The 26,484-nt window shown below is 39.2% G+C and overlaps 1 protein-coding gene across 2 annotated transcripts; it reads left to right on the top strand.

Annotated features, from left to right (window-relative positions):
• The first annotated feature begins 2,471 nt into the window (after positions 1 to 2,471).
• LOC118223829 (transcriptional repressor scratch 1-like) lies at positions 2,472 to 8,209 on the top strand. Of its 2 annotated transcripts, XR_004764506.1 has the most exons (3): positions 2,472 to 3,185; positions 4,054 to 5,071; positions 7,646 to 8,209. XR_004764506.1 is itself a non-coding variant. In XM_035410817.1 (2 exons), the coding sequence occupies exons 1-2, from the start codon at positions 3,071 to 3,073 to the stop codon at positions 4,776 to 4,778; spliced, it is 840 nt and encodes a 279-aa protein (XP_035266708.1). In that variant the 5' UTR covers positions 2,472 to 3,070; the 3' UTR covers positions 4,779 to 7,612. The 2 variants fall into 2 exon arrangements, 1 of the variants encoding a protein (XP_035266708.1); XM_035410817.1 differs by lacking the exon at positions 7,646 to 8,209 and having other exon boundaries at positions 4,054 to 7,612.
• Positions 8,210 to 26,484: the final 18,275 nt, after the last annotated feature.

Raw genomic sequence — 26,484 nt, 5'->3', positions numbered from 1 at the left:
TTATATTATTTTAAATATTAGAGACATTATTAATACATACCCTTAAGTAGGGCAGCATACATTGCTTATACATTGTATATCATCCTTTGTGGAGTGGTATTCCCAGGATCTGACTTAACAAAATAGAATAGCTTGATTATCACCTCCTGCATGGCTCAGCGGCCTAATCAGTAGATCAGGCATTAGGTCAACCAAAAGGATGGCCTTCCTGTTACAAGACAGTCAATTATCACAGGTTAGTAAATTGGATGACACCCAAAAGAACGGCAGACTTTATCTTAACCCTTATCTTAGTTCATCTCTAAAAAAAGAAGCAAAAATGTAGGGAGAGAGTGCTGCCTCAGTACAGAGTCCTTCCATACGCCTCCAAAAATCCATTGTCTATCACTTTCAGTCTATTAGAAGTGCAATTTAATCTAGTATAATAAGGGCTGAACCCCCAACATAAGACAACAGACAGATTATTGTGTTGATGCGGAGGTGGTGACTCAGAATAACTGCACCGCATGACATTTACTGTAATTTTTTAAATTTTTCACTGACAGTAGAAGACTAAGCAAAACAAAAGTCTGGATGAATCAGCGCATGATGTTTGAGGCAAACACTCTTTAATTTGTGTGTCAAAGTTAAGGACAAATTGTGATTGAATCTAGGTCAACCATTTCAGACTCCCAAAAACAATATTTGCGCATTCCATTCCTTTACAGAACTTTAACAGACTTAAGCTGGACAGCACTTTTTGTCTCTATAATTTATGCAGAGAGAAGATATTAGGCATAGTTGCACTCTCAAATGATGGAGAACAAGCTTAATGGGTTGATATTAGCATCGAAGCACAGGGACAAGTGGAGACAGCTGAGGAATTAAGCTATTGGACATCTGTGCAAAGACAAGACAGCTCCACTTGTTTTTGTGAGCTAGTAAAAGCTAGTTTTCTTTTTTTATTATTATTATTATAGTATTGTACTTGTAGTTGCTTCAAAGTGCATATATGTTTTAGTATGTGGAACTCAACTGCCTGCAGATACTGCTGTGTGTAACACATCTGGTGCACGAATATCTACCTTTAATTAGATATCCCAGCGGCCTTCCTACTTCTCTTTTTTTTCAGAAAAAGTATCCAGATGTCAACATAATTATACTAACCTAAAAAAAAACACATTCCTTTATTTAAAAAAATAATAATTATGTAATGTCCTTGAAGTGTTTGCATGATTTTGAACAAATACATAAATAAAGAGAGAGAGACAGAGAGAGAGAGAGAGAGAGAGAGAGAGACTACCTCTAACTGAAATTTGTGAGATGTGGCAACAGAGGCTGATCTGACAAGACATTGTTGCAAACGTAACCAGCTCGTCAAAATACAATTCAAATTAAGTATTTCAATGTAAGACAAGTATAACTGAACACACCAGAAACATTTAGTAAAGTATGAGGTTTTTTTCCATGAAATATTTGGCTAAAATTGTGAGAAGGTGGTGCATGATAATTTGTTTGTACAATTACAATATTTGCGAATCAATTCTGAAATTAATTCAAAATATTGTTTTGAATTCAAGATAAGGTTGAACAGCTGGTAAATTGCGGCCATTCTTTAGTCGTCGTCGTCTTATCTGATTAGTAGCTTCACTTGCGTTTGTGTAGTTTTAAAAATGAAGTCAGCATTTTATAAAAGAATAATAATAATAATAATAATAATAATAATAATAATAATATGACGTTCTTCACTTTACATTCTTCACTCGAGCTTTTCAGGAATGACTTACACTGAAATCATTGGCCTTCTATGTACAGTGAGTGAACTTACTCGTTAAATAACAAAGGACATTGTCCCCCTCTAAATCTGTTAATTACGGACATATGGACCCTAAAGGAATTGTCGAACGAACGGACCTTCTGGTTCTCCGCTCAGGTCATTTGCGTAGAAAACATCATTGGTTTATAAAATGTGATGTAGAAAGGTGACCTGCAAACTTCAGGCCATTACCAGGTATTAGTTTAGTGGTTAGGGTTATTTTTGCGTGCTAACATTGTTGAGAGGGAGGGATAAAAATAAAATAAAAAATCTAAAGTTTAACAAGAATTTAACAAGTTAAAAGAAAAACGTCTAATGGCTTAAGTTATTTAGCAAAATCACAAAATCACATTATTCGCACATATCTTTTTCAGTGTACATTAACGTTATTTAAAACGGCACGAAAACTTAATGGCATTAGCCGTTATAGCATACTATCAACAAAGCATCCCACAGGTTCTTTATGATTTGTTTTATACAGATGCAAATAAAGCGAATTAACCTACGACTAATTTAAGAATTCGTACTACAACTTGCGAATAATACACCAGAAATTATATTATTTGCACAGTTTGTACTGCCAAAAATGAGAGCGAAAGCGGGACATGAGTAACAAAGGAATCCTTCCGACCCAATGCCGTTCCCGGGAGATTTCTGACGGATTAAATTAAGCACTTCCATCTCCATCTCCCACCTGATCGTAGCTCTATAAATCCTTGCAGCTGATCAACAGTCCCTAGAAATCCAAGACCGTCAAACGCGGAGGCTGTGTGTGAGTGAGTGGAACTGAGACCATTTAATTCAATGGACATCATTTAAAAAAAATGTTTTTGTTTGTTTATTTATTAAGGGAAAGCGATAGACCGTAATCTGCAGTACAACGCTTTGAAGGTTAAACGTGCCCATATCTGGAGAAGTGTCCAGTTCCGAAGTGGTTATCAGCATTGATTTTGTCTTCTATATCGTTTCTGGGATTGTTTCTTGCCGTGATAGCACGGGGAAGGCACTAGAGGACTAAGCTATCCGGTGCTAACACATGCGCCAGCCTTTGGAAGGGAGCTGTCCAGTGCTGAACTTGCATTTCTCTTACAGCGAAACGCGCCGTTGCAGAACAGCAGCGACCAAGCAAAAAGAGCGAAGCTTTGCGTCTCCGTGTGCTGGTATTTGAACCACGCCATAGACAGCCGTTCGTTTGTGAAATAGACTGCATCTGCGTTGCATGAAGAAAGAAATAATCCGTACTGGAAGAGTGTTTTGGGGGGCAACGTCAAAAACATGCCAAGGTCTTTTCTAGTTAAAAAGGTTAAGCTCGATGATTTCTCGACTACTGATCTCGAAAGTTCTTATGGTAGATCGAGGACCGACTTCAGTCTCCGGCTTCATGAAAAAGGTAAATTACTCTGATTTTGCTACGTTTCTTAACCGTTTTCATAGTTTGCTTTTATCAACCTTGTGCACACCCTGTGTCATCAGGAGAACGATTTTGTCGACTCTGCACATTTTTGTGCCACAAATCTTTAATTGCAATATAATTTAAGAGAAAGCTCATCTGTGCAACTGACTTTATACAGATTATGCAAAAATGATGACTTAGCACATTTTCCAGCAAAAACTTCTCTCCAACCTTATCCATATCCATTAAAATCAGGCATTATTTTTCGAAAATATGCATGAATGTTCTTCATTAAACAGGAATTATTTAAACAACGTATGGTGTGTGCAAATATCATGTTTAAATGAAAGCACAAACATATGTTAAACTGTTAGTTACACTCTAGTTACTATATAGATTTCATACATCCACTTCTAGACAACTAGATGTTTAAAACGAGGAATGCAAATTCATGGAACAGTAAGTTATTGCTATCCTGTGGCAACAGAATCAAAGTAGATAGTTAACGTATCTTCTGGTCTTAATACTTGCCCCCAGGGCAAAGTCAGTGCCTAAATGACCAATGATCTTCCATCTTCCTGCCCTTGAATGATTTATTATGTTAATATTAAAGGGCATTACGGATTTGTATGAGAAGTCTAGTGCAGGACAATGTCTTCGGAAAAGGTCGATCTGAATAAAATCACCTCCGTCTCTTACTGTAAATGACTTAAAACGTCGAGGTGATCTGAAGAGCTGTAGTCGGGAAATGAAGTGGGAAAACTGCCAGAAATATCTTGTTGCATCTGTGAACCAGACAGTTCTCACTCCAATCCCCCAGTGAATATGAATAATTTAATAAAGATCTTGCTCTTTTCACCACTAGGATACATTAGCGACTACATCAACCCCTCCGTATATGATGGAGAGAGCGACAGCGCCATTAAAGTGCCGTCTCCTGAGCCTCTATATGACGGTATGGCCAGTGATTACGGGGCACCGGACTCGGACCAGCCCGACAGCCCCCAGTCTGAGATCACATCTGGTTACATCAACGGGGACAACGCAGTGAGTGAAGGGTATGCAGTTGATGCGTTTTTCATCACGGACGGAAGGTCACGGAGGAAAGTCATCAGCAGTTCGAGGACCATACAGCGCCACACGTGCAACGAGTGCGGAAAAACCTACGCTACGTCTTCCAACCTGAGCCGACACAAGCAGACCCATCGGAGCCTGGACAGCAAGATGGCCAAAAAATGTCCTACGTGTGGGAAGGTGTACGTCTCCATGCCAGCAATGGCCATGCACCTGTTGACCCACGACCTCAAGCACAAGTGTGACATATGTGGCAAAGCTTTTAGTCGACCTTGGCTCTTGCAGGGCCATATGAGGTCACACACCGGTGAGAAGCCCTTTGGATGCGCACACTGCGGAAAAGCGTTTGCGGATCGTTCGAACCTCCGCGCGCACATGCAGACGCACTCTGCTTTCAAGCACTTCAAGTGCAAACGGTGCAACAAGACATTCGCACTGAAGTCCTACCTGAACAAGCACTACGAGTCTGCCTGCTTTAAAGGGGCGTTCTCGCCTCTGAGTCCACTTGAAGCATGACTTCCTTATTCAGGACTTTAATTATCTCCTAGAAACACAACGATAGCACAAATTTCTCGACTTTCTTCAATAATGAACTAAGGAAAATTATCTTCGCATGAACTTTGAAAAAAAAGGTTATTTTTTTCTCCAGTTGCATCTCTATAATGCAACTTTAGAACATAAATATAATATGTTTTTGCCTAAACTCAGTGAAGACTATGTCTATTTGTTTCTCAAAAAGGTAAAACATTTTCCTGTTACTGGATAACACTGTACCACTGCAAGTGACTACACAAGTATTCAACACTGAGGTAAAACAAATTTATTTATTTATTTATTTATTTATTTATTTATTTATTTATTTATTTATTTAGCTATTTAGCTATTTAGTTACTTACTAACGTACTTTTACTTACTTATTATTTAGCTTATTTGCCCATCCTTTTTTAAGCCAAGTGAAACTTTTATTTGGACTTCATATATTTTTTCCAACCCCTTAATCATTAATAAGCCAAAGCATTTGTCGCTTTTTGAATAATTATTCTCTTTTGTGTTACAGCCATTTTGAAATTCTTGCATGCAAAAAAGAGAAAAAAATCTATGCCAATTTTTACAGAGCTTTTAATTTAGCCAAAATCTAGATAATTTCTAGGGGGCAATATTTCTTGGGAGTCTCATGAGAAACTAGAGCAATAATAACTCAATGCATGGTACTTTTACAATTAAACAATAATACCAGTTTTAAAAAATCAGGTATGGTAAACCCGGTACTCATATTAATCAAACAGAATAACAACATCAGGGAAAATGCCAGAATAGTGTTAGAATATAATGATTAGCTAAAAAAGAATTAAGTAAAATCCTTCCTTTGGTATATGGTTATGCACTGCCTGCCTCTTAATGTAGTTTTAGGACATAGGCTTGTTGTGCTGGATGTTCAGCTCCAAGCGGTTCAGAACATTTTTTCCAAATCTGCGGATCATTCACCGGGGAAAAATATGGGCACCCCTCCCCCCCCCCCCCCTCCCCCACCCTGTTATTTATGGCTGGATGGAATGGGACAGAATGCGGGGTGAGGGGGGGTGGGGAGGGGTGGGGAATCATCTTCTGCGGGCCAGACTATTTGCACTGTTTTCAGACTACTGCACGTGATTTACCATTTTAGCCACGTGAAAGTCCCACAGATTTGTTTTTCAAGCACTTCGTTTTAGATATTTCTGACTTTACAGAGTAGCACAAAAATCACTTATACATTCAGGTAGAAGAAACTTATATTAGCTCGACCTTTGTTTCTTTTTTGTATCAGAAATTGAAAATGGGGAAAACAAATAATAAAATGAAAAAAAAAAAACTACCATTGCAAGAAAACTTGTAAATAAACCCACTGGAATTTAAGATTTTTACAATTGTAAAAAATTAAATGACCTTATTTCCAGATATTTCTGGGGAGGGTGAGGCATCCTGTAGATTTTTTGAGCCAGTATTTGAATGATGTAAGCACAATGACGCCAGACATTTTATCGCACTTCATAATAAAGAATAAATAAATAAAACCCTGCTTCCAGCTCATTTGTTTCAATTCAGGCCAATGTACTGTAGGCCTACACCTTATTAAATGCAGAGACGTGGCAGTTTTCAGTAGAAAGCAGGTCCAAACAAGTAATTAAGAGTGAAATAGGCATGCAACTGTTATGCAATGCTTATGCTTTGTAGTTACTGGAACTACTGAGCTACACTTACCCATCTGCTTGAATTTCTAAAGTTATGGGGTTCACTTTGATCAAAGCATGCAATCCATTTGGGTTTGCTGATTTGTGAACAACACAAAAAAGAAAGCAAATATAAATGTAAATCTTGAACAGATATTCACTCAGAGCTACAGTAAAACATGTTGCTGGTCAAACAGGGTTGTCATTATCACCAGTTATTATAATACAAACATATACATTATTACAGAGATTATCATCAACACTTCACCTGGTGGTGTACTTTGGTCACGGGGGAGCAAATTTGCCATGTGCAAACTGTGTGTTCAAACATGTTGATGAGAATACATTGCATTATATTACATTGCAATGTTTTCACGGACTCTATTACCCAGAGCAGCGTACGGAAGTACAAAACAACATAGTTACCTGTGGCTGCTGTACAAAAGTAGTGTAAATATCACCATGAATATCAAGAGCAATTGTATGCCTTTGCTGCATTGACATTGATTTATTAATGTTGGGCCTCGCATTTATGCCTTTCTATGGATAATGGTCGACGCTCAGGGTAAATAATAGGTAGAGCCCTGCTTTTTTCAGATTTTCCAGCCTGCAGTTCAGTTGACATCCATTAGGTGTCTCTGTAGCTACTGTAGATGAATACATAACAAGGTAATTGGCTCTGATAAACCTATGATAAATTAAATTAAGAGAGACCAATCATAATGAGTTTGATGCTATCCAAAAATTACTGTGCAAAAGGTATGCATTATGAAGAAAGTTCTGACAATGGAAGAAACAGCCCTTTAGTTAACAAGTCTTTATTTTCCATTTGGTGCACTGTCTGCACAAAGGTCACTGCAATTTATTTCAATCGAACGTCATGTTTTTTTTCTTTTCACAACACAACATCATGAAAGAGGAGCAGTTAAAATAATTGAGATTCGTGAGTTCAATTTCCAAACATAATGCAGTAAATCACTCTTCTTAGTATTTTAATCATTTGCTTAAAAATAGCAATTTGTAAGCCGCAATGATGAGTTCTTTATTGTCACATTTAATTAAAAGTGGTTGAATAAAATGAAAAAATTTGTCTGGTGAGAACTCTGAATTGGTGAGAATAACTGGTATCAATTCGTATTCATTCATTGACTTATTGAGATTAATGTGATTTTTCAGATCAGATGGCTTTTTGAGGAGGCTGTGTTGGTATCATGGCACTGGATGACTAATCAGCGTGTCTCTGAGCTTGGATGGAAGAAACTCAAACAGAAATGCCTCTTGTACTCAATGGCCAGGATTGTCTGTTCCTGGGTAAAAAGATAAAGTTTCCCACTCAGAACAGATCTAGCCTTACAATGGATCACCTTTGCAACTTAATTGTGCTGGCTATATTGGGGATAAAATTGTATATGTATTTGACCTTGAGTGACCTTATGGAAATTGTCGGGGGAAATTGTGGTACTTCTAACTCACTCCATGGCAAATTCCCCTTGACATGCCCTATATTAAGAACAACATATTTTGAAAAGCTTTGCTTTTATGATCACTATCAATCATTCACCATCACAAAATGATTCTGTTCTGCTGTGTTGGAATACCGTCATCAGTGCATATTGATGCACACCTGGAGTCACCCGACATGTGTACTTTGAACTTTGATGCACACTTAAAAACACATGTTTTTTTTCACTCCAGAAAGAGTTCCACGTTCACAAAAACGATCTCACTTGAGCTTGCTAAGAAAAACATTCATTAATATGTGATTCAATGTTAAGGATGAACAATTCAATCCTGTCCAGTCTTACTATCCATTGTGTGATTGCCTTGTGGTTTAACCCCCGAGATACTAATTGTGGTTTTGGAGATAACACTGCACTTCAGTATCAGAGACATCATATATACTGTCATGATTTATTTCATATGGGCTATATTATCTTAAAGATAAGTCAACATGAAATACCTGACAACTTATTTAATTCCATACATTTGGTTATTGGGATACTAACCAGAAAAGACTTCATTAAATCAGAAAAGTCAAGTATTCTTAATGAAAAAATGTTGCTGTGTTGTCATATAGTACAAAATAGCATCTTCCCTGATTAAAACAGTGGTTTTGTCTACATCTAGATGAGAGTGTGGTGATGCAACCATATGATCTCTTTACCATACCTATGCATTACCATATGTCACAACTTGATGAAATAAATGAAATAAATAGTATGAACTAAAAACTAAAATTCAACATGAAATCTATCAATTACATACTTTGAACACTTTTTATTTTCCATGTTGCTTGCACATAAAAATTCTGCATTATTTTTGTATGAAAAATATGGGGTGCAAAAAATGGAAATATTTTGTATTTCAAAGTCTGCAGCATGTTTGTCACCATAGTCAGATCGCAGTTCTCATTGCTGAGCCTCCCAGCGCCCACCCCACCCATTCTTAAGTCCTGGAATCTCACTTGGACGAGCCCTGCCTCTTGTGTGCACGCGGGCTCCAGCGTCCTTCGATTGCCAGGAATCATTAGGCACCATATGAGAAAGCCCGGGATTGAGTCTGCCGAGCTCCGGGTAATTGCACTAGCAGGACTGTGTCAGCAGAATCCATGACTTAGAGTAACAGGAGGCAGATCCAAGGAGGCGTTTGCGCGCTGGACTGTTTCCCTCTCTGTCCCAGTCACAGCCGCTTTGGATCACGCTGGCCTCGGGGCAGGTCCGGGCCTATGCAGATGATACAGCTCCTCAGGGCCCGTCTGTGCTGGAGCCTTTGAGTGTCTCTTCTCATCCTGACTTCAGAGGAACCGCTCGGTCGTACATCAGCACTGACTCGCGCACGTCATCCCATTTCAGAGGACATGTTTATAAATACTGTACCGTTTATAACGACAGACAGCTCAATTAATCCACACCCTCAGAAAAGCACTCAAATGTGGTAGTCTTGCTTACTGGGAATATGTTTGTGCTGTCCCATATGTACTGCATGCAATTGCAAGGTCTTTGTTTCAAATGTCCTTGTGTGTCCTTTCATTTTGTTTTTGGATTTTATCGCTGAGGGGCCAACTCTTTTCTTTTTTTCTCTTCTTCTTGTTCAGCTTCTTCTTCAAATCAACATTTCCACCGGCAATCTTTAAAACTTCAGAATTTTTTTCAGACATGTAATGCCCTATTCCAAATGTCTAATCACTCAATAATTAACTGATACTTAGTGATGCTATCGCAGTGATAGAAAATCTAATTTACAAATAAAAATCACTAGTAAGTTGCAGTGGTCACTGAAACCATAAGCTATAATACATATTCATTATTTACCTTTACCTGGAACTAGCCTATTAGATGTCCTGAAGTTCAGAAAAATTGACTTTAGCAGAAAGCATCTTCTCTGGGTGCTGTTGAATGGGGCTGTTGGAAGGCACCACGCTGTGGTGCATGGATGAGCCTCACGGCCTCGGATCGAATCCGGACCATGCCAATACTGACTGTGGCTGGCAGCTCCACAGGATGACGCCCGATTGGTGCTTGTGTGGCCCAGGATGTGGGAGGGATCAGTTGAACAGTGATCTGTGTTTCATTGCTCTTGGGCGACCCCCAATGGCGGGTAAGGGTGCTCGTAAGACGGCATGTCAAAGCCGCATATGAATGGTCTTCCTCTGATGCTGTTCTTTGCTAGTTTATCTGCAATGCAAAAAGTAGCACAGTCAGACAGTATGTGTTCTACTCAATGGGGCATCAACACTATTGAAGAAAATCACATGTAAATGCTCCGTTGAGTGGAGCATGTGTACAGAAACATTACAGACATATTTTGAAACCACTTAAACACAATTCCAAGGCATATTTATGCCAGGTAAGCCAATTAGAAATGTATAACTGGCAGAAATATGCCTTCAATGGTTTTCAGTGTTTTACGTTTCAATGGTTTTACATCAGTGATCACCACTTTGCACATTGTTTAGGGTGTGAAAACAGAAATGCCAGGCTAGACGCAGAACCGATGCCACTGTTTCAGTTGGCGGCACAAATAGCTGTCCTGGCAACAAACTCACAGCAGAAGCTTTTTCGTGCCTTGCGGACACAGTAAAATGGGTTGGCCCTCCATGGTTCAGTCCTTCCATTACAGAAAGATTTTTTGGTTCCTAACACAACCAGTTGCGCGTGATGTTTGATGAAACAACACAAAACCTCTCCACAATTGTTTATTTTTTGGCTGGAAACTTATATGGCATTATCAGATCATATATGTTCCTCTTGGCACGATTTATTTCTGGTTTCTATTCTCTCAAACAAGCACAAGTACCGTAGATGTTAATGAAACTTTACTGAAATAAAATTTTTCTTCTTAATGGACCACACAAGTGTATTGCAGTTAAAAGGTAAAATGTCATGGACAGGAAGATATGTTTTAAATGAAAAATTCCCAATTTCTTGTATTCATTAATCTTTTTATACACATTACATACACTTGTCATTGATTTACATAATTGATCACCATACAAGATATCCACCACTTCAGAGCATATTTTATACATTTTCAGATTTAATGCCCATATAATTCTGTACCATTTATACAGGTAAATGCCCAAACACCTATCAAGGAATGCCTCGGATGTGATATTTCCAGGGTGACGACACGCCGCGTCTTGTTTGCAGACATTTGAATAGTATCATCATATCGCTGTTAATCTGAGGCTGTGACTCACTGGGCAGAGCTGGGCTGAGTGCCACGTTCAGACCCGCTATGCTCACCACTGTGGCTTAAATTCTCTCCCCTTGACACTGGGTGAAGACTGCGTGATGAACAGTTTGATGCTATGAAAGGTCCAGTGCCTGGCTGTTTATAATAATGATCCAAACAGCAGTCATGAGGAAATGAGGTGTTATCGAGGAGAAACGCTGTTTTTCTCTATTAGAATCCTGCTCACAGAAGGATTTTGTGGTCTAATTTCTCGTGAGATGCCGAGGGATTGAGACCTTGTCCTCAGGTAACTTTGGCAAGAGGCATCAGCAAGGAGCATGAGGATAAACATTATTTGTCAAACTCTCCCACCATCATAAAATCTTTACTTTGCAAGTAAATGAGTTCTGTGAAAGGGAAAGAGAGAGTGCGAGGGGAAAAAGAGACGGGCTGAGAGAGAGCAGCTAGCCTGCTGCTGAAAATGCTGCAGTGAGGCGGATATTTCCCAACACAGGAGAGAATGTTTCAGGGGTGGAATGGGGGGTACTGACCCAGTTTGGATAATGCGTGGCTGAACCAGCAGGCGAGGCTGTGCACAAAGTACATTTTTAATCACACTCTCCTGCGCCTCGGCACTGTTGCTCTGGCCAGCCTTGGAATTTTACTCATGAAAACAGGACTGGATGGCTTCCTGGTAGCTTTTATTTTTGCTTTGCTTTTAGATTGAGTTGTGTATTTATTCTAGTCGAACAGCTCTGTTTTAGTGGTCTGCCCATTGCATCCATTTGGCCATCTATTGGTTAGTTCCAGGAATGATTAAAGAAAAACTTGAATATTCAGTGAGGGGCATTTGATCAAATTCAGGGGTTATTTGGCTGGCCCTACTCAGGATTCATACATTTGCTTTTATAGAGTTTTGCAGTCCTGAAGTGCATTTAATTTCCTAAATAAAATGACAGCATTTTACTCTGTAATATAATTTGAAGCAACTGTTAGAACAATAACTTATCACATTTAAAATCTTTAAAGAAAAAGAATGAGATTTCAGAGATAGAAATGTCACAGCTGCTGACAGCTTCTTGTGGCAAACAATAGGATTTCAAGTGAAGAACTAGATGTACATTCAAGCATGCCTGGAAAACAAATGAGCCAGTTAAGAACTATTTCCTATTCTATAATGCCCATATGAGACAATTCAGCCTTTGTTTGGCTGATCTTAAGGAATAGCAGCAACCCTTGCCTGCTCTGTGCCATGTGGTCTACTGTGTGGTACAGCAGTGGCTGTGGCTGGTATGGTCTCCAACAGCTCACTCAGGTCTACTGTACTTGCCAAAGGATTCAGGGTTGAGCAGGTTTCTGGTCCTGTGCATGGATCATTATATAAGCCTGACAGAGCCATTTACACCCCGTATAGCTTAGTCTGAGAGAGTAAATCTTCCTATATATTTGCCTTGCATTCCAGTAATTATCTTCCAAACTAAAAGCTTCACAGCATGCTGCAGGAGTTTTCAAGTTAAAAACCACCTGAAGAACCTTTCTTCTTCTTTTCTCGTAAGAAAATTGCATTCTCACTGCCCAGGGATTTAGAAATGAATGGATACTCAATTTCAGATGCCCTTGGACCAATTAGGCCCCATTTTATGGCAGTTTTATTCTTCATGTTTGTTTTTCCATTTCAAGTGGAGAGAGATTGAGACCCAATATTCTGAAAGGCAATTGTAATTGAGTTATCTACTCCCGTGAAGCAGAGTGTAAATATTAAGTAAAGTAAATAAGTAAACATAAACAACAGACAATTTTTTTGTACGGCAAACTAAATGATGTCAACAGAATCAGAATGCCCATGCTACAAGATATGAGATAGAGAAAAACACTTTCTGTCAAAGATAATACCTTCAGACCAATTTGGTTTGCTTGCTGATTTGTTTCCACCGGATTTGTTTATCGAACCGTGAGAGCTCCAATACCCACATCAACAATGGTGTAGGCTGCTGGACATATTTCTGTAAATTTGACAAAAGAAGGCAACTGTAACACGTCAAGACAAATTTCAGCTAGCAAATTAGGAACTCACTTTGTCAAATGAAACCTTGTGCATTTCTGCATAATAATAAGAGACTCCATTTCAAGTTCAGTGGCTGGTCCCATCATAACCATATCAATCACTACACACTTTACGTTCACTGGTTGGTCTGAATCTGATCATGCAACAGAAGACTGGAAACCTACTAATTAAGCAGACAAGGCTGTCGGCTTTTGCAAGGGGTGATACAACATTGTGCTTTCAGTCATGATATAATTATATATTTGTCTTTATGAAGTCTGTGGATGCTACATATTGTTGGTGGATGAGATGAAATGTGATGAAAAGTGGCATTAAATGCAATCCATTTTACATTATCGGTCCTTTCATAACCACATGAGTAAACTATCGTGGGGTTTTATGAGCCAACCTTTAAAATCATACAAAAAAATTACAAATACCACCACCAAAGAGGTGGTGGTCAACATGTCAAATGCTGCAATGACTGGAATGGCATAAGGGGAGTCAGTGATGTACTACAAACTTTTATTAGTTCACAAAACCTACATTTCTACATAAAACTAACTGGAATTTATCCAGAAAAAGGGCATCTGTCCTTTACAACTATACATAATGCTTTTCAAGAAATTTGAAAGTTTTTATTTTCAGAATAGAAAATACAGTATTTTATTTTGACACATTATTAGAACCATTATTTAGTGGTTTATTTTGACACATTTACATTTGGGGTATTTGGTATTTGTATTGTTACCATCTCTGTCTAACTTGCTAGGGGGTAGCCACAAACCAGAGGTCAACTAAAAATGCATTCCTCGTTACCTTTAAAATGGAAAAATGAATTTCCTGATTGGAAATGTTTTTGACATTAATAAACTGATAAATTGATAGTATTGCAATTATATTAAATGTATTAATACAACACATATGCTTACTGTAACAGCAATCCTATAGTGATGGACAATAAAATACAGTTCTCTTTATTTATTAAACCTCTCATGAACTGATTCAGTTATGAACTGAGAAACAAATCAATTTATGAATTTACTGACTAACAGAATCAATAGTAGATTTATTGATGAATTCATTGATTAATTTAAGAATTTCTTCAGTAAATTACTTGATTGCATATATAATTATTTGATGGATAACTGCCAGAAATAGAATGTGAGGAAGCTGACAGATGTCTGGTGAGGGACTATATCCATGGCTTATTCAGAGACTGACTGCAGCATTTTGATGTGGGAGAGGAGGGGCAGACAAACCTTGGAAAGATAGGTGGTATTTTCTCTCTCTCTCTCTTTCTCTCTCTCTCTCTCTCTCTCTCTCTCTCTCTCTCTCTCTCTCCCTCCCTCCCTCCATCCCTCACACTCTCGCACTCACACACACACATTCGTGCACACATCCATAACAGTTATTGCACTGAAATACCAGCCAGTGTGAATTGTTATCCACTCATAATTTAATTCAAAATTTTTGTTTGGCGTTGCACTGCATTATTAAATCTATTTGCAATTGCTACACAGGCATTGTTTGCATTCCATCATTTCTACAAAAACTGCTGACACTTTGAGGTCACATAAAATGTTTGCATTACATTCAAATGTATAACTGTGAACAGATATATGCAGATTCATTGTTTTTCTGTGGTAGTGAAGTGCAACACACTACAGGAATGCAATTTATATAGTTTCCAAATGAAATGGCACGTTGAGCCTCAGTGTGGGACAGAACGTTGCACGATGTGCTCTAAGCAGCTGTTTGTTAAGCCAAGTTTGAGAGAAACCAGTTTGCAGACTGACACAGGTTTGCTTGTGAACATTTGTCCTTGTTTTTACATCCCAAGAGACAGAAGATGTCTGAAGTTTCAAGTCACACTTCATTTCACAGAGTGCTAGTTAAAGATGGTTCAGAGCAGATAAAATATATTCAGACCATTAAATCCAACCGCAAATCCTCTTTGCATGTACAATGTCTATCTCATAGCTGAAACACAAAGGTTTAAATCACTGATGAAAATAAATGAATAAATAGTACACTTACAGCAATGAATATGATCAAACATAGGAAAGGCAATATTTAATTCATCTGTAGGTGAAAAAAACAAGTAAATTTGTGTTATATGTTTCTTCAATGGCCTCACTATCCTTAATGTACTGATCCAAGATGAGCTCAGAGCAGATTGGATGTGGGTTTTATTAAGAATGCACAGTCGTGTTATACTATTTTCCAGGCTCACCTGCTCACCAGAAGGGATCCAGGAGACCCTGTGTGTGTGTGGGGGGGGGGGGGGGGGGGGGGGGGCTCTGTCATACACTGCAGTGAGAATGCAGCACTGCCGGGTGAAGTGGGGAGAGGACCCGATCTGAGGGGGAAACAAATGGCCCTTTTTGTGGAGCGGCGCGCCATGTTTTCGCCTGGTTTCAGAAGTCAGCACTCTGAAAGTGGAGTTTTCAGCTCCACTGCACCGACTCACTGGGGCTGCTGCAGCGCTGCTGCGCTGCCATTTCAGCACTTTGTCCCGCGATCGATCCAGCCACGTCCTCAAAGAGGAGACCAGACCCAGCATGTTCTGCATGGAGATGCACTCGCACATGCACACATGCACACATATACGCACGTGTCCACCGAGGCACATGCGCACACACACACACACACACACACGCATAAACACCAAGAAAAACAAAAAAACGCATGCTTTCATATCCACGCAAACGCAGGCATGTATGTGCACGCATCTACTCATGTACAGTATATACCGAAATACAAACATACTCACTGACAGTCCCTACATGAACTCAAAAACCAACAAACTCCCACATACATACAGATGTGCTGGTACACACAAACAAACAAAAAGGCACCAGCAACTACAATTCAGGAAAGAGTGGTACAGCGTAAGGAGATAAGGATTCCTAGAAGGGTTCATTTGCTTTGAGCCTTATGAATAAATTAAATAATTCAATCATCTAACATAGGAACACACACACACAAACACATACAGTATGCACACACATGTTTGATGATTCTATGATTTCATTAAGCTCAAAGTAAATGTTTTTGTGTGAATTATCCATAGTTCCTCTGCTGATCTGGAAGCAGCTAGTCTAAGTGGATTTGACCATCAGGAGGCAAAAGAAATAAGGTGGTATTCATGCAGAAGACACCAAAAGCTGCACTTTTTTGAACAAGGTTTTTGTCAAATGCTTTGCATCTATGGGGGGTGGGGGGGGAGGGGGGCTCCTGATGTAACAATAGCTGGGGAGGAACAGAGTCATGGGGTGACAGAACTTGGCAAAAGGCACAAACAACTCCAATGTCCAGATGCCACAGGTCAGAAGCACCATGGGCGAGATCCGGGGCACAGTTTAATCAAACACCTTTTATCCAAGGGCATATTTTGCTGTGCTTGGCAAAAGTAGAATCGGAGAGTTTGAAATGATGCCAGGTGTCTATTTTCGGTCTCAAAGAAGGGTAGAGAATACGTTTCACATTTTATATAAGCACAGAATAATATATATTTCAACTCTTCATTGAAATGAAACAAACGGAATTTCACTGTCCTATTTTTTCCTGTCATAGAACATATTCTTCTATGATTGATAAGCGCAGTCTGCTGAATTGAAAATATGAAAGCAAAGGGGTTTTATGTCACATCATTCCTATAGGAGATAATCTCATGCAGGGCAATTTACAGTTGAATGCAAAAGTACTAGGACATTGACAAAATGTTTGTTATTTTGGCAATATACTCCAGCACATTGGATTTGAAATAACAAGAAATGAGAATTAAAACCGTCATTTTTTTATTTGAGGGTATTTTCATTTCGGGTGATTTGTGTGGGAACCACAGCCCTTTCTGTGCATGGTCCCCCCATCTTAAGGGAGGGACCAAATAAAATCTTCATAATTACAACTTGGTTGCAAATCCTATGCATTTAATGTCTGCCTGAAGTCTGTGACCCATAGGCATCACCAGATACAGGGTATCTTCCTGGTGATGATCTGCCAGGCCAGTTCTGTAGCCATCTTCAGTTCCTGTTTGCTTTGGGGCATTTTTCCATCAGTCCTGTTTTCAGGAAGTGAAATGCATGTGACACTGGATTGAGATCAAGTGACTGACTTGGCCAATCAAGAACATTCCACTTTTTGGCCCTGAAAAACTTGCAGTATGATGGGGGTCGCTGTCTTGCAGCAACGTGAAACGTCATCCGATAGATTTGGAGGCATTTGGTTGGATCTGAGCAGATAACATGTTTCGGTACATTTCAGAATTGATCCTACAGCTGCCATCAGCAGTCACATGAAGACAGGTGAGCCAGTTCCAGGGACAGCCATGGTTCACAGGTGGGGAAATGGGGTTCTTTGGATCACAAGCATTTATTTCTCCACAATTTTCCGGAAATTGAAAGCATTCTTCGGTCATGCACTACAGTGGTCTTCCGTGGTCTTCCGTGGTCTACCAGGTCTTTCGTTATAGCTGTGCTAACCAGTGCATTCCTGCCTGCTAACAATGTAATAAACAGTTGATTTCGACACACCCAGTGTTTCAGTTATGTCCCTGATTCATTTTTTCACATTTTTTCAGCCACATGATGGCTTGCTTTACCGATATTGACACTTAGTTTGTCCTCCAGTGGAGAGAGAACAGCAACAAAATTCTATCCTTTTTTATCCTTTTCTAATTATATTTCCTGTCTGGATTGGCCCACTCTCATTTGGCATTGCTGAATTAAGGGTTTCTTTGATGGAGCTTTACCCATTTCTCCTGGTGCTGACGCATGTAACACCAAAAAACACCGAGCTATAAATATGCAACACATTCTAAAATTAACTCCATTTTACGTGAGGTGATCTTCACCACAGTATGTGTGTGAATCTCTGAGAGAAGCTTGGCATCCTTTCAAGTATTTTCACGATGTGCATTTTGTTCTGTTGAAAACTCTCCCTGTGTGAAAACCACATCCTGTTTACTTTTCCTGAATGACTCCAAGGGATCGTGGGGTAGATGTGGGAGGGGTCATCTGGGCAACAAAACAAATTTGGCTCTTGTATTTATTTACTCATTTATTTATTTGTTTCCTCCTGTTTTATTTTCTGATTCATGAGACAGAAAAATATATACATTGTGAAGAAATTTATCAAGTAATATGTATAACACCCAAATTCTGTACAACATACAGTATATAATATATATTTATTTTGTTCTATGTGTAAGTTACTGAGTTTTTTCTGTCACTGACAGTGAATCCTCAGTGAACCCCCGCTATGCCACCCACATTCGTAAAAGGAGCACTTCAGGTGAAGCATGTGCGCTCATCCAATGCAGTCTCCTGCCAGTAAAGGAGCACCAGCATTGAGAGCCTGTTTGTGATAGGAGTTACATCTTATCTCGCATGAGAAACTCTTCACTAGACTGCTGCTTTACCCCTCATTTTTGTTTCTGAATTTTGTGACCTGTAAATTCACTTGGCAAATGGAGACCATTTACAGAATGCAACATTTCACAGATTAACCAGCAGCTGTTTCAGTAGCGTCCGATTTGCCTCGTGGTTATTAAATTTATCACGCTTCATACCCCCATCAGCATCTTCATTCTGCTTTGTCTGCGTTATCAGTGCACATCTTCCTGTGCAGTGGATGATGTCACATAACGTATCTATTGGTCTGTATCTGTTAAGAGGGCTGCTAAAATCCAACTGGACAGTCACTTCAGAGTCTCAAAGTGAGAATAAAAGCAAGTGTGTAAGACTACAGACATGCACACGCACACACACACACACACACAGTGTTTGTTTATACTATGTTATGTTTATATTAAAATGCTCAGTTTATTCCTTTGCTCAATAACATGCTTTTTCTGACAGGTTTGTCAACAGAAGTACTTCAAGGAGCAAATCATACTGGTTAACAAGTGGAGAGTTAGCACAAGTGCAAAAGTGGAATGGAAGTGAAATGCTGCTAATGTTGGTAGCCTGGAACAACAGTTAGTGATGTTTTTAATTACACGTGCAATAAGGCCAGCCCTGTTACGCAAAAATGAAATTATTTCGTATCATGAAGACACGTTGTGAAATTAACCGACAATGTTTAATTGTTGTGTGTCATAAAGATATGGCCTATACCGTAAGTGTAAACACAACATTTAAAAAAAAGTATTCACATGTGTAATTAAGAATATCTCTATCTGTTGTTCTATATTACCTATGTTGGAATTATTCAGTAACTAAATGAGTTACAATTAAACTACACAGATATAGCTGCAACTTTATGTAAAGTGTTGCCAAAACAATGAATATGAAGTAGAAATATAGCTTTAATTTGAGACTGTCTGCTTTAATTATCATATTTCCATCCATTTAGGGTTATCCATGCTGGAATTACAGCTCTTTTTATACATTGTAATCCCATTTTAGGGGAGCAAAAGTAATTGGAAAGTAATTTCTCAGCTTTTTCTTGGCCAGCTGTGTGTCTTTGCATCATTAATTCATGCAGAAGAGAGCTAATGAAAGGTCTAGAGTTGATTCTAGGCGTGGAATTTGCATTTGGAGTCTGTTGCTGTTGTCCTGAATTCGACTGAGCATGCATTTCACTTGCTGAAGGCAAGACTGAAAGCAAAATGAAAAGAAACAAACTGAAGAACTGAACAAGGCTGCAGTACAGGCCTGGCAGGTCATCACCTGGGAAGATACCCAGCATCTGGGGATGTCTATGAGTCACAGACTTCAGCATTCATCGAATGCAAAGGATTTGCAATCAAGTACTAAATATGATGACTTCCTTTCAGATTATGTTAAATTGTTCAATTACTTTTGCTTCCCTAAAACGGGGGGCTGAGCATAAAAAAGAGCTGTATTTGTACATGTATCACCCAATATGGACCTAAATACCCTCATATTAAAGCTGACAGCTGCACATTAACATCATATTCATTGGTTTATTTCAAATCCAATGTACTTCTTTTGTTGAATCAGAACAACAAAAATTGCATCTCTGTCCCAAAACTTTTGCATTTAATTGAAAATAAAAATGTGTTAAGCCTGAATAACTGATGTACCTTGACAGTGTTCTTCAAATTAGAGCAAAATAAATTGAGTCTAAGGGATTAGAGCTGTGTGTGTGTATGAGTGCGTGCGTGCGTGTGTGCGTGTGTGTGTGCGTGCGTGTGAGTGTGTGTATATGTGCGTGTGTGTGTGTGTGTGTGCGTGTTTTTAAGCGTACTGTTGTCAGTATCATTGACTCACAGGCTGCAGTAGCTGCATTAGATGTCCTACTGCACTGGTAGATCTGCTGCATGTCCTCACAGGGTCATGTAATGTAGCACAGAATTTTTCATGCCCTTGTGTTGTCATTTCCTCCTGATGATTTTTTGCAACCTAAATTATGCTGAAGTGCATATTTTGTCCAACATTGATCCTGGTGAATGCACCCAGAAAAAAAACTGAGTGTTTTCACACAATGAACAGAAATCACATCCACTTTGCTTAGCTCAGCTGGGTTTGAGTGAGATCTTTGACCTGATCTGATGCTTGAGTGCGCAGCCTCTGAACAAATGACAGCGGAACTGAACATCTGGGTGAGTCAGAGTGAAAGGGCAAGAATACTGTAGTGATCGGTTATGAAAAAAGTCAATGTAGACATTGTCACATGGTACTCCACAGCTTAGAGATGATTATTCAATCAATATACTCCAGAAAAGGAGACATAAAGGCTGTCACAAACATGATAGAACAATATGATTGGCATACATTAACCAGATATCATAAATTCTAAAAACAATGATTCTTCAAGTAATGTGGGCTTATAGAATATGTAAATATATTACATGTTTATTCTGCATTTAGAGAATATTTAAATTCCTGTTTCAACATTTCCACATGTCAGACCTCAATGGAAAAATTATTTGAATAATTATTTTATTGTCATTTGTTTTTATTGAAACAGCTGTTTCTGTAAAATGATAAAACATACACACAAAATACCATAATAATGAATACCATGATAATAAATAATGTCAATTTTGTCTCATATTCATCTGTTGATCTCAAATCAAAATGCCTAAAGTATACAGGAAAAAATAACTTCACTCTACCATAACATACATTACGAGAGTACTGTATTTTATGATATTGTAGAAATTATTAAATTCATTATTGGGGAATAAAATCACATCTGACTTTTTTTATTGTGCAGATATCATTGCCTCTGTGAGACTGCTATTGTAATCTCATTTTAGGAAAATAATTGGAAGAAAACAGGTGATAAGTTATGAACCCATAATATGGTATCATTTACCCTCTATTATGTAAAGTGGCACAATCATGTGCTTAAAGTGATTATGAACATGTTTTATTGAAAGCAATATTCCCCTGACGGAGGTGGAAAATCCAGATTCAGGGAGTAAAAGTCCTCCCCAGTATGTTGTTCCAGTCACCTGGATTTTCAGCCAGGAGGTGGAACTAATTAGTGAAATCACCTGGCTGTGCTCATGGGTGGACAAAACACATGGCAGGACTTTTACTTTCTGACCCCTGGACTTTCCACCTGTGCCCCCTGACCTATGTTTTATTGTTATGATTTATCTTTGAACCAGTTACCAACTTTGTGCATATGCACTGCGGTACAAAGAAATCTATTCTGGCATTGTTCAGAAAAGGAATACTTTGAGTCACCATAGAGAGAAAAAGGAGATGAGCTTGCATTTTCTGCCCCTTGTTTGAACGTTCGGCTGCAACTGGAACAAGCAATCGTGCAACTGAGGAAGAGCCCTGCCTCTTCTGAGGGACCTGAAATTAGTGAAGACCAGAAACACCTTTAAGAAACTGTTTTGAATACAGAAAAACATTAACTCAAAAATGACTATTGTAAACATTTCCATACTGCATGTTTGCTGTAAATTGAATGGGTGTTAGAATGCTACAGTATTATCCATCACAGACAATTATTAAGCACAGTAGGAGCCTTGGGTATTAATGCAATTTACAGTAAGGTAAGCTGTATATTATACTATACCAAGATAAATGCTTATTTAAGTCTGTCATATCATTAAAAATTATTTTTATAATTCACAATAAAGTACATGGTCCTTGGTCATAACAATCCCCCACGTAAAACATTAACTTTATCAATTCCTATTGAAGCACCAGTACTGCTACAGTGCCTATATACTGGTAATTCACAGGAACATGGTTCTCACACCATTCAGAACATCTGACAAGGTAAAATAAATCCTAATGAAAAACAGTTTTCAGAACTCTAAAGGGATTTCAACTGCTGGGATCTGAGCATTCTATTCAAATTTTTAAACATGTTCCCCACTTTTTTTCTTTCTCCCACATTCTGATTCTCCAGTTTCACCTCTCATGTACTTTTGCCAACTCCACATCCAGAGGAATATTACGAAATGGCATTACATAAAAAATACAGGAAAAAGAGAATACAGTAAAAAAAAAAAAAAATGTGTGACAAATTATCCCACAATGCATTACAGAGCATGTCTGGAGTTTGTAAATTATTCTTCTCACAGCTGTGGTTGTCAAGTTTCAGGTCTGGCCAGTCTTAAAACAGCAGCTACTGTAAGAGGCAGGAGACAGCTGAGCCTCCCGTGCTCTCCGAGCAGGTTTCCTCATGTGTCACTATCTGTTAATGACACACCTCCTGTTGTCCTGACTGGTTGGGGCAAAATTTGAATGCAACAGGATGGTACAGGTTATGCAGTCAGTTGATTAGTCAAGCTCAAACAGGTGACAGGGGAGCACTCTGCAAGACCAAAAGTGGTGTGGTTGCCTTTATAAAAGTTTGAAAAGACAGCACTCAGTGCTGTCATCATGACAACACTAGGACTCAGAGACAGAAAACAGCCTTATTCCCTTGAAAAAGAACTTAATCCAGCAAATGAAACAACTGTCAGTTTTATCAGGAAGGGCAAGTGTGTGTTGCCTAGTTGGAATACTCCCTGTGTGCTAGCTAACTGTTTCGAATTCAGTGGACATCGTATGGGAGTTTACTGAAAGGTCTGCAATAGGAATGAATGGCAACAAGGCTACAAATAGTTCAGCACTTTACTTATTTCTGTTAAAGTAATATTTTGTGCCTGCTCACCATTTTATTAGTTGCTCAGTCTGTACCAAAATCGTATCCATTTGTTTCTGTCTGCAAAACTTTTTGGGCTGTATTATTTAAGAATGGAACAGGCTCTGCTTTTATTGGCTGGTAGAACACTGCTGGCCGTTTTGCACTCTTACTGCCTCGAGTGATAAAACCGATGGCATGAGTCGTGTTCACTGATTGTTTCCCCTCAAATTACTCCAGTGGAAGTTCCACAATTGCCAGAGGGCATCCTTTTGGGGACCGTGAGTGAGCGACTATCACACATAGGGCAGCTTTATCCAGTTGTTGCCAAAAATGAAACCAATAGTAAATATCCCAGCAGTTGTGTCTCTCATTATGGCATATTGTGTTGGTAGTTGAATTCAACAAAGTACAGTAGCATGCAGAAAGTGTTATTTTAGAAAAATGTTTTGTTTTAAGTACATTATACATAAAAATCACACTTAATAAAATTTAGCATTCAAATTTACAGTGATGCGCAAATTGATTCGAGTCGGAGCTACATTTGTGGCCTTGCAAGGAAACATTTCCATTTCAGATGGCAGGCTCACTGAATCACTTTCAGTTTTAATGAGTGCATTTTATTGGTTCAACAAACAAAATTAACTGGCAAAAACAGCTTTCTAAAAAACAACAAAAATCAGAGCAGCGCCATTGGCATTGTGCACAGAGCAGAATTTAGCTGGCAGTGAGATGCAGACTTGTCGACTGCTTGATCCCTTTTTTAACTCAGCTGTGCTCAGGTCGATGCTGTTCTGCTTTTCTCCCTGGAGAGGAGAAGCAGGAGGTGCACAGAGAGAAGGAGAACAATGCTTCTCACAGCATCTGGTCTCTCAGGAACTGAATAGTTGGATAAAGAATTTATCCAGCTGGCTGCTATAACCATTCATCAAGAAGATCGCATTACCCATCACCTTTAGTGCTGCTCCTGGAAGCTATTATGTAGAAAATTATGTAACTGATAAAAAGTCGCTTTGCATTTCCTGGGTCTAGAATTTTAGTGAGAAAAGCTTGAAGTAGCCTACACACATCCAATCCACCAGAAGATAAATAAGTTACCCCAATTTCCCCTAGCACTCTAATACTAGAATACACCTTCTGACCTGAGGTGGCAGTACTGTGTAATGATTAAGTAATGGTTATGGCTTGTCATTCAAGGTTGTGGGCCTGATTCCCAGCTAGGGCACTGTAGTTGTACCTTTAAGTAAGGTACTTGACAGAATTTGCTTCAGTGACAAATGGATTTTATACAAAAATGTCATTTGTGTAACTCTGAATAAGAGTATCAGCCAAAAGTCTCATCCTTACTTGTAAGTAATGATATTGTCTTGGTTTCATCCTTTTCAAACTATCTGTGTGTGGTAGGGCTCAGTTTATGGGGAGAGGTTCAGGGTAATCAGAGAACCACGCCTACTGGTTAAGTAGGCACACACACCTGGAGTGCATCAGCAATTAGTCCAGACATTTAGAGTGTGTTCTCTTCCCAGTAGGCGGCTGTGAATCCCCAAGCCAAGAGAGAGAGCACACCCACACCAACACAAAATTAAATAAACAAACAGCTTCACCCTCATGGGTTCCAGGCAACAACAATAAACTAAAACAGCACACTAAAATAAAGAAAAAAAAACAGAGCGACAGATTTTCAGTTCACCACTTGTAGCCAGCCAACTTTTCAGTTGCCAGCTACATTGCCTTTAAGTGGTCATTTTCTTTCTTCTTGTCTTCCATGCTCTGACAAACACACCTCAAAAACTCGCTCTCTTGGCACATACTCCCAATCTCAGCCCTGTACCATGGAGAAGAACACACCTTTAAGCACCTGTGCTGATTAGCTAACGCAACCCAGGTGCATGTGCTCTCTCCACCGGTAGGCGTGGCCGAGACAAATCCATTCCACCGAACCAAATGCTACACTGCGTAGTATGCAGGTCTGATTAATTTAATAGGGAAATTGCTTATGAGCAGTTGGTTTTGTCCTGTACTCTTTTGAATTGTATGGGACGGTGGGCACTGGCATGACCCAGACGACGGAAACCCCAAGTGCAGCAGCAAAGTGTCTTTCCCTCCCTCCGACTGCTTTCTGAAGACAAACGTAAAGACACAAATGCGATGGCTCGCCCACACAGACCCAGCTGCGTGGCCCCATCAGGGCGGTGAAGCGGCGCATTCGGGCTCGTAGCCACGGCCGCCGTGGTGTCGGTGTCGTAACATGAATGTGGCCGCGCTGACAGCTCGTGAAGGAGAGAACCGTTTGAGGATCAGCCTCCAGATGAAGACAGAACCACAGGCTCAGCAGGCACAGGGATGAGGGGGCCGATGGCGGCTGCAGTCAGGTGGCGCGCTAACAAGGAATGAGCAGAAACCGGAGAGCAGTTGTTGTGACTGTTATGGTGAAGTAATAGCAGGATGAACTCGAGACGACCAGTATAGTGTTGGTTCAGGAATTTACTTGTATCTGCCATGGTCTTATATAAACAATGAAGCCTGTGACCGCCAATTTGCTGTTTTGCAGTGAATCTTTCAGAGCATAACCATACAGGTCCATGGTGAATTCCAGTTTTGATACTTCTGTTGTACCCCTGGGCAAGGTAGACATTACCCTGCGGATACGCAGCTATAAAAATGGCTTGTATGTAAAATATCAGTTAGGGTAAATCACCCAGAATGAAGGCAACTGCAAAAAGCTCATTTTAGTTTAATTGCTTTAGATACAACTGCATACATTTATATTTGCATAAACCTAAGTCACCATTAATTAGGATTTCCGTAAACTATACTGTATAAATACAAGAATACAAATAAATAAGTAGAAATATAAATACAAATATAAGTAACAATGATTTAATTACACCATTGGAGTGTTTGCTATTGTAGGTTAAGAAAATTAACATGGTATGAATGATAAACAATTTTAGGCTTTCCTCATATGCAATTTACAGAAGTATGGAGAGGTTTGTATCCAAATACTTGCAGGTTTGAAGCCCATGTACTAAACTGCTATTAGAGTAAAGTATGCTATACTGAGTAAGAGGCTCTTCTGAGCAAATAAATGATGTAATGAAATAAGCTGCAAATCATCCATGAGTTTTGGCTAGGTGAAGGGTGGGCGATCTTCCCAGGTTTTTAATTATCTCTGTAATCAGCCTGCCCACCACAGAACAATAAACAAGCAGAAGGAGATCTGCGATTA

This window comes from Anguilla anguilla, chromosome 1 (assembly GCF_013347855.1).
Source record: "Anguilla anguilla isolate fAngAng1 chromosome 1, fAngAng1.pri, whole genome shotgun sequence".
Classification (NCBI taxonomy): Eukaryota; Metazoa; Chordata; class Actinopteri; order Anguilliformes; family Anguillidae; genus Anguilla; species Anguilla anguilla.
The sequence above is the reverse complement of the archived record's forward strand: the minus strand, read 5'-3'. Positions and strand labels throughout refer to the sequence as shown.

What these genes read in the sequence shown, in the direction of transcription:
- LOC118223829 (XM_035410817.1), top strand. Translation starts at nt 3,071, where the DNA reads ATGCCAAGGTCTTTTCTAGTTAAAAAGGTTAAGCTCGATGATTTCTCG. An exon ending in TCTCCGGCTTCATGAAAAAG is followed by an intron (nt 3,186 to 4,053) that starts GTAAATTACTCT and finishes TTTCACCACTAG; the next exon opens with GATACATTAGCGACTACATC.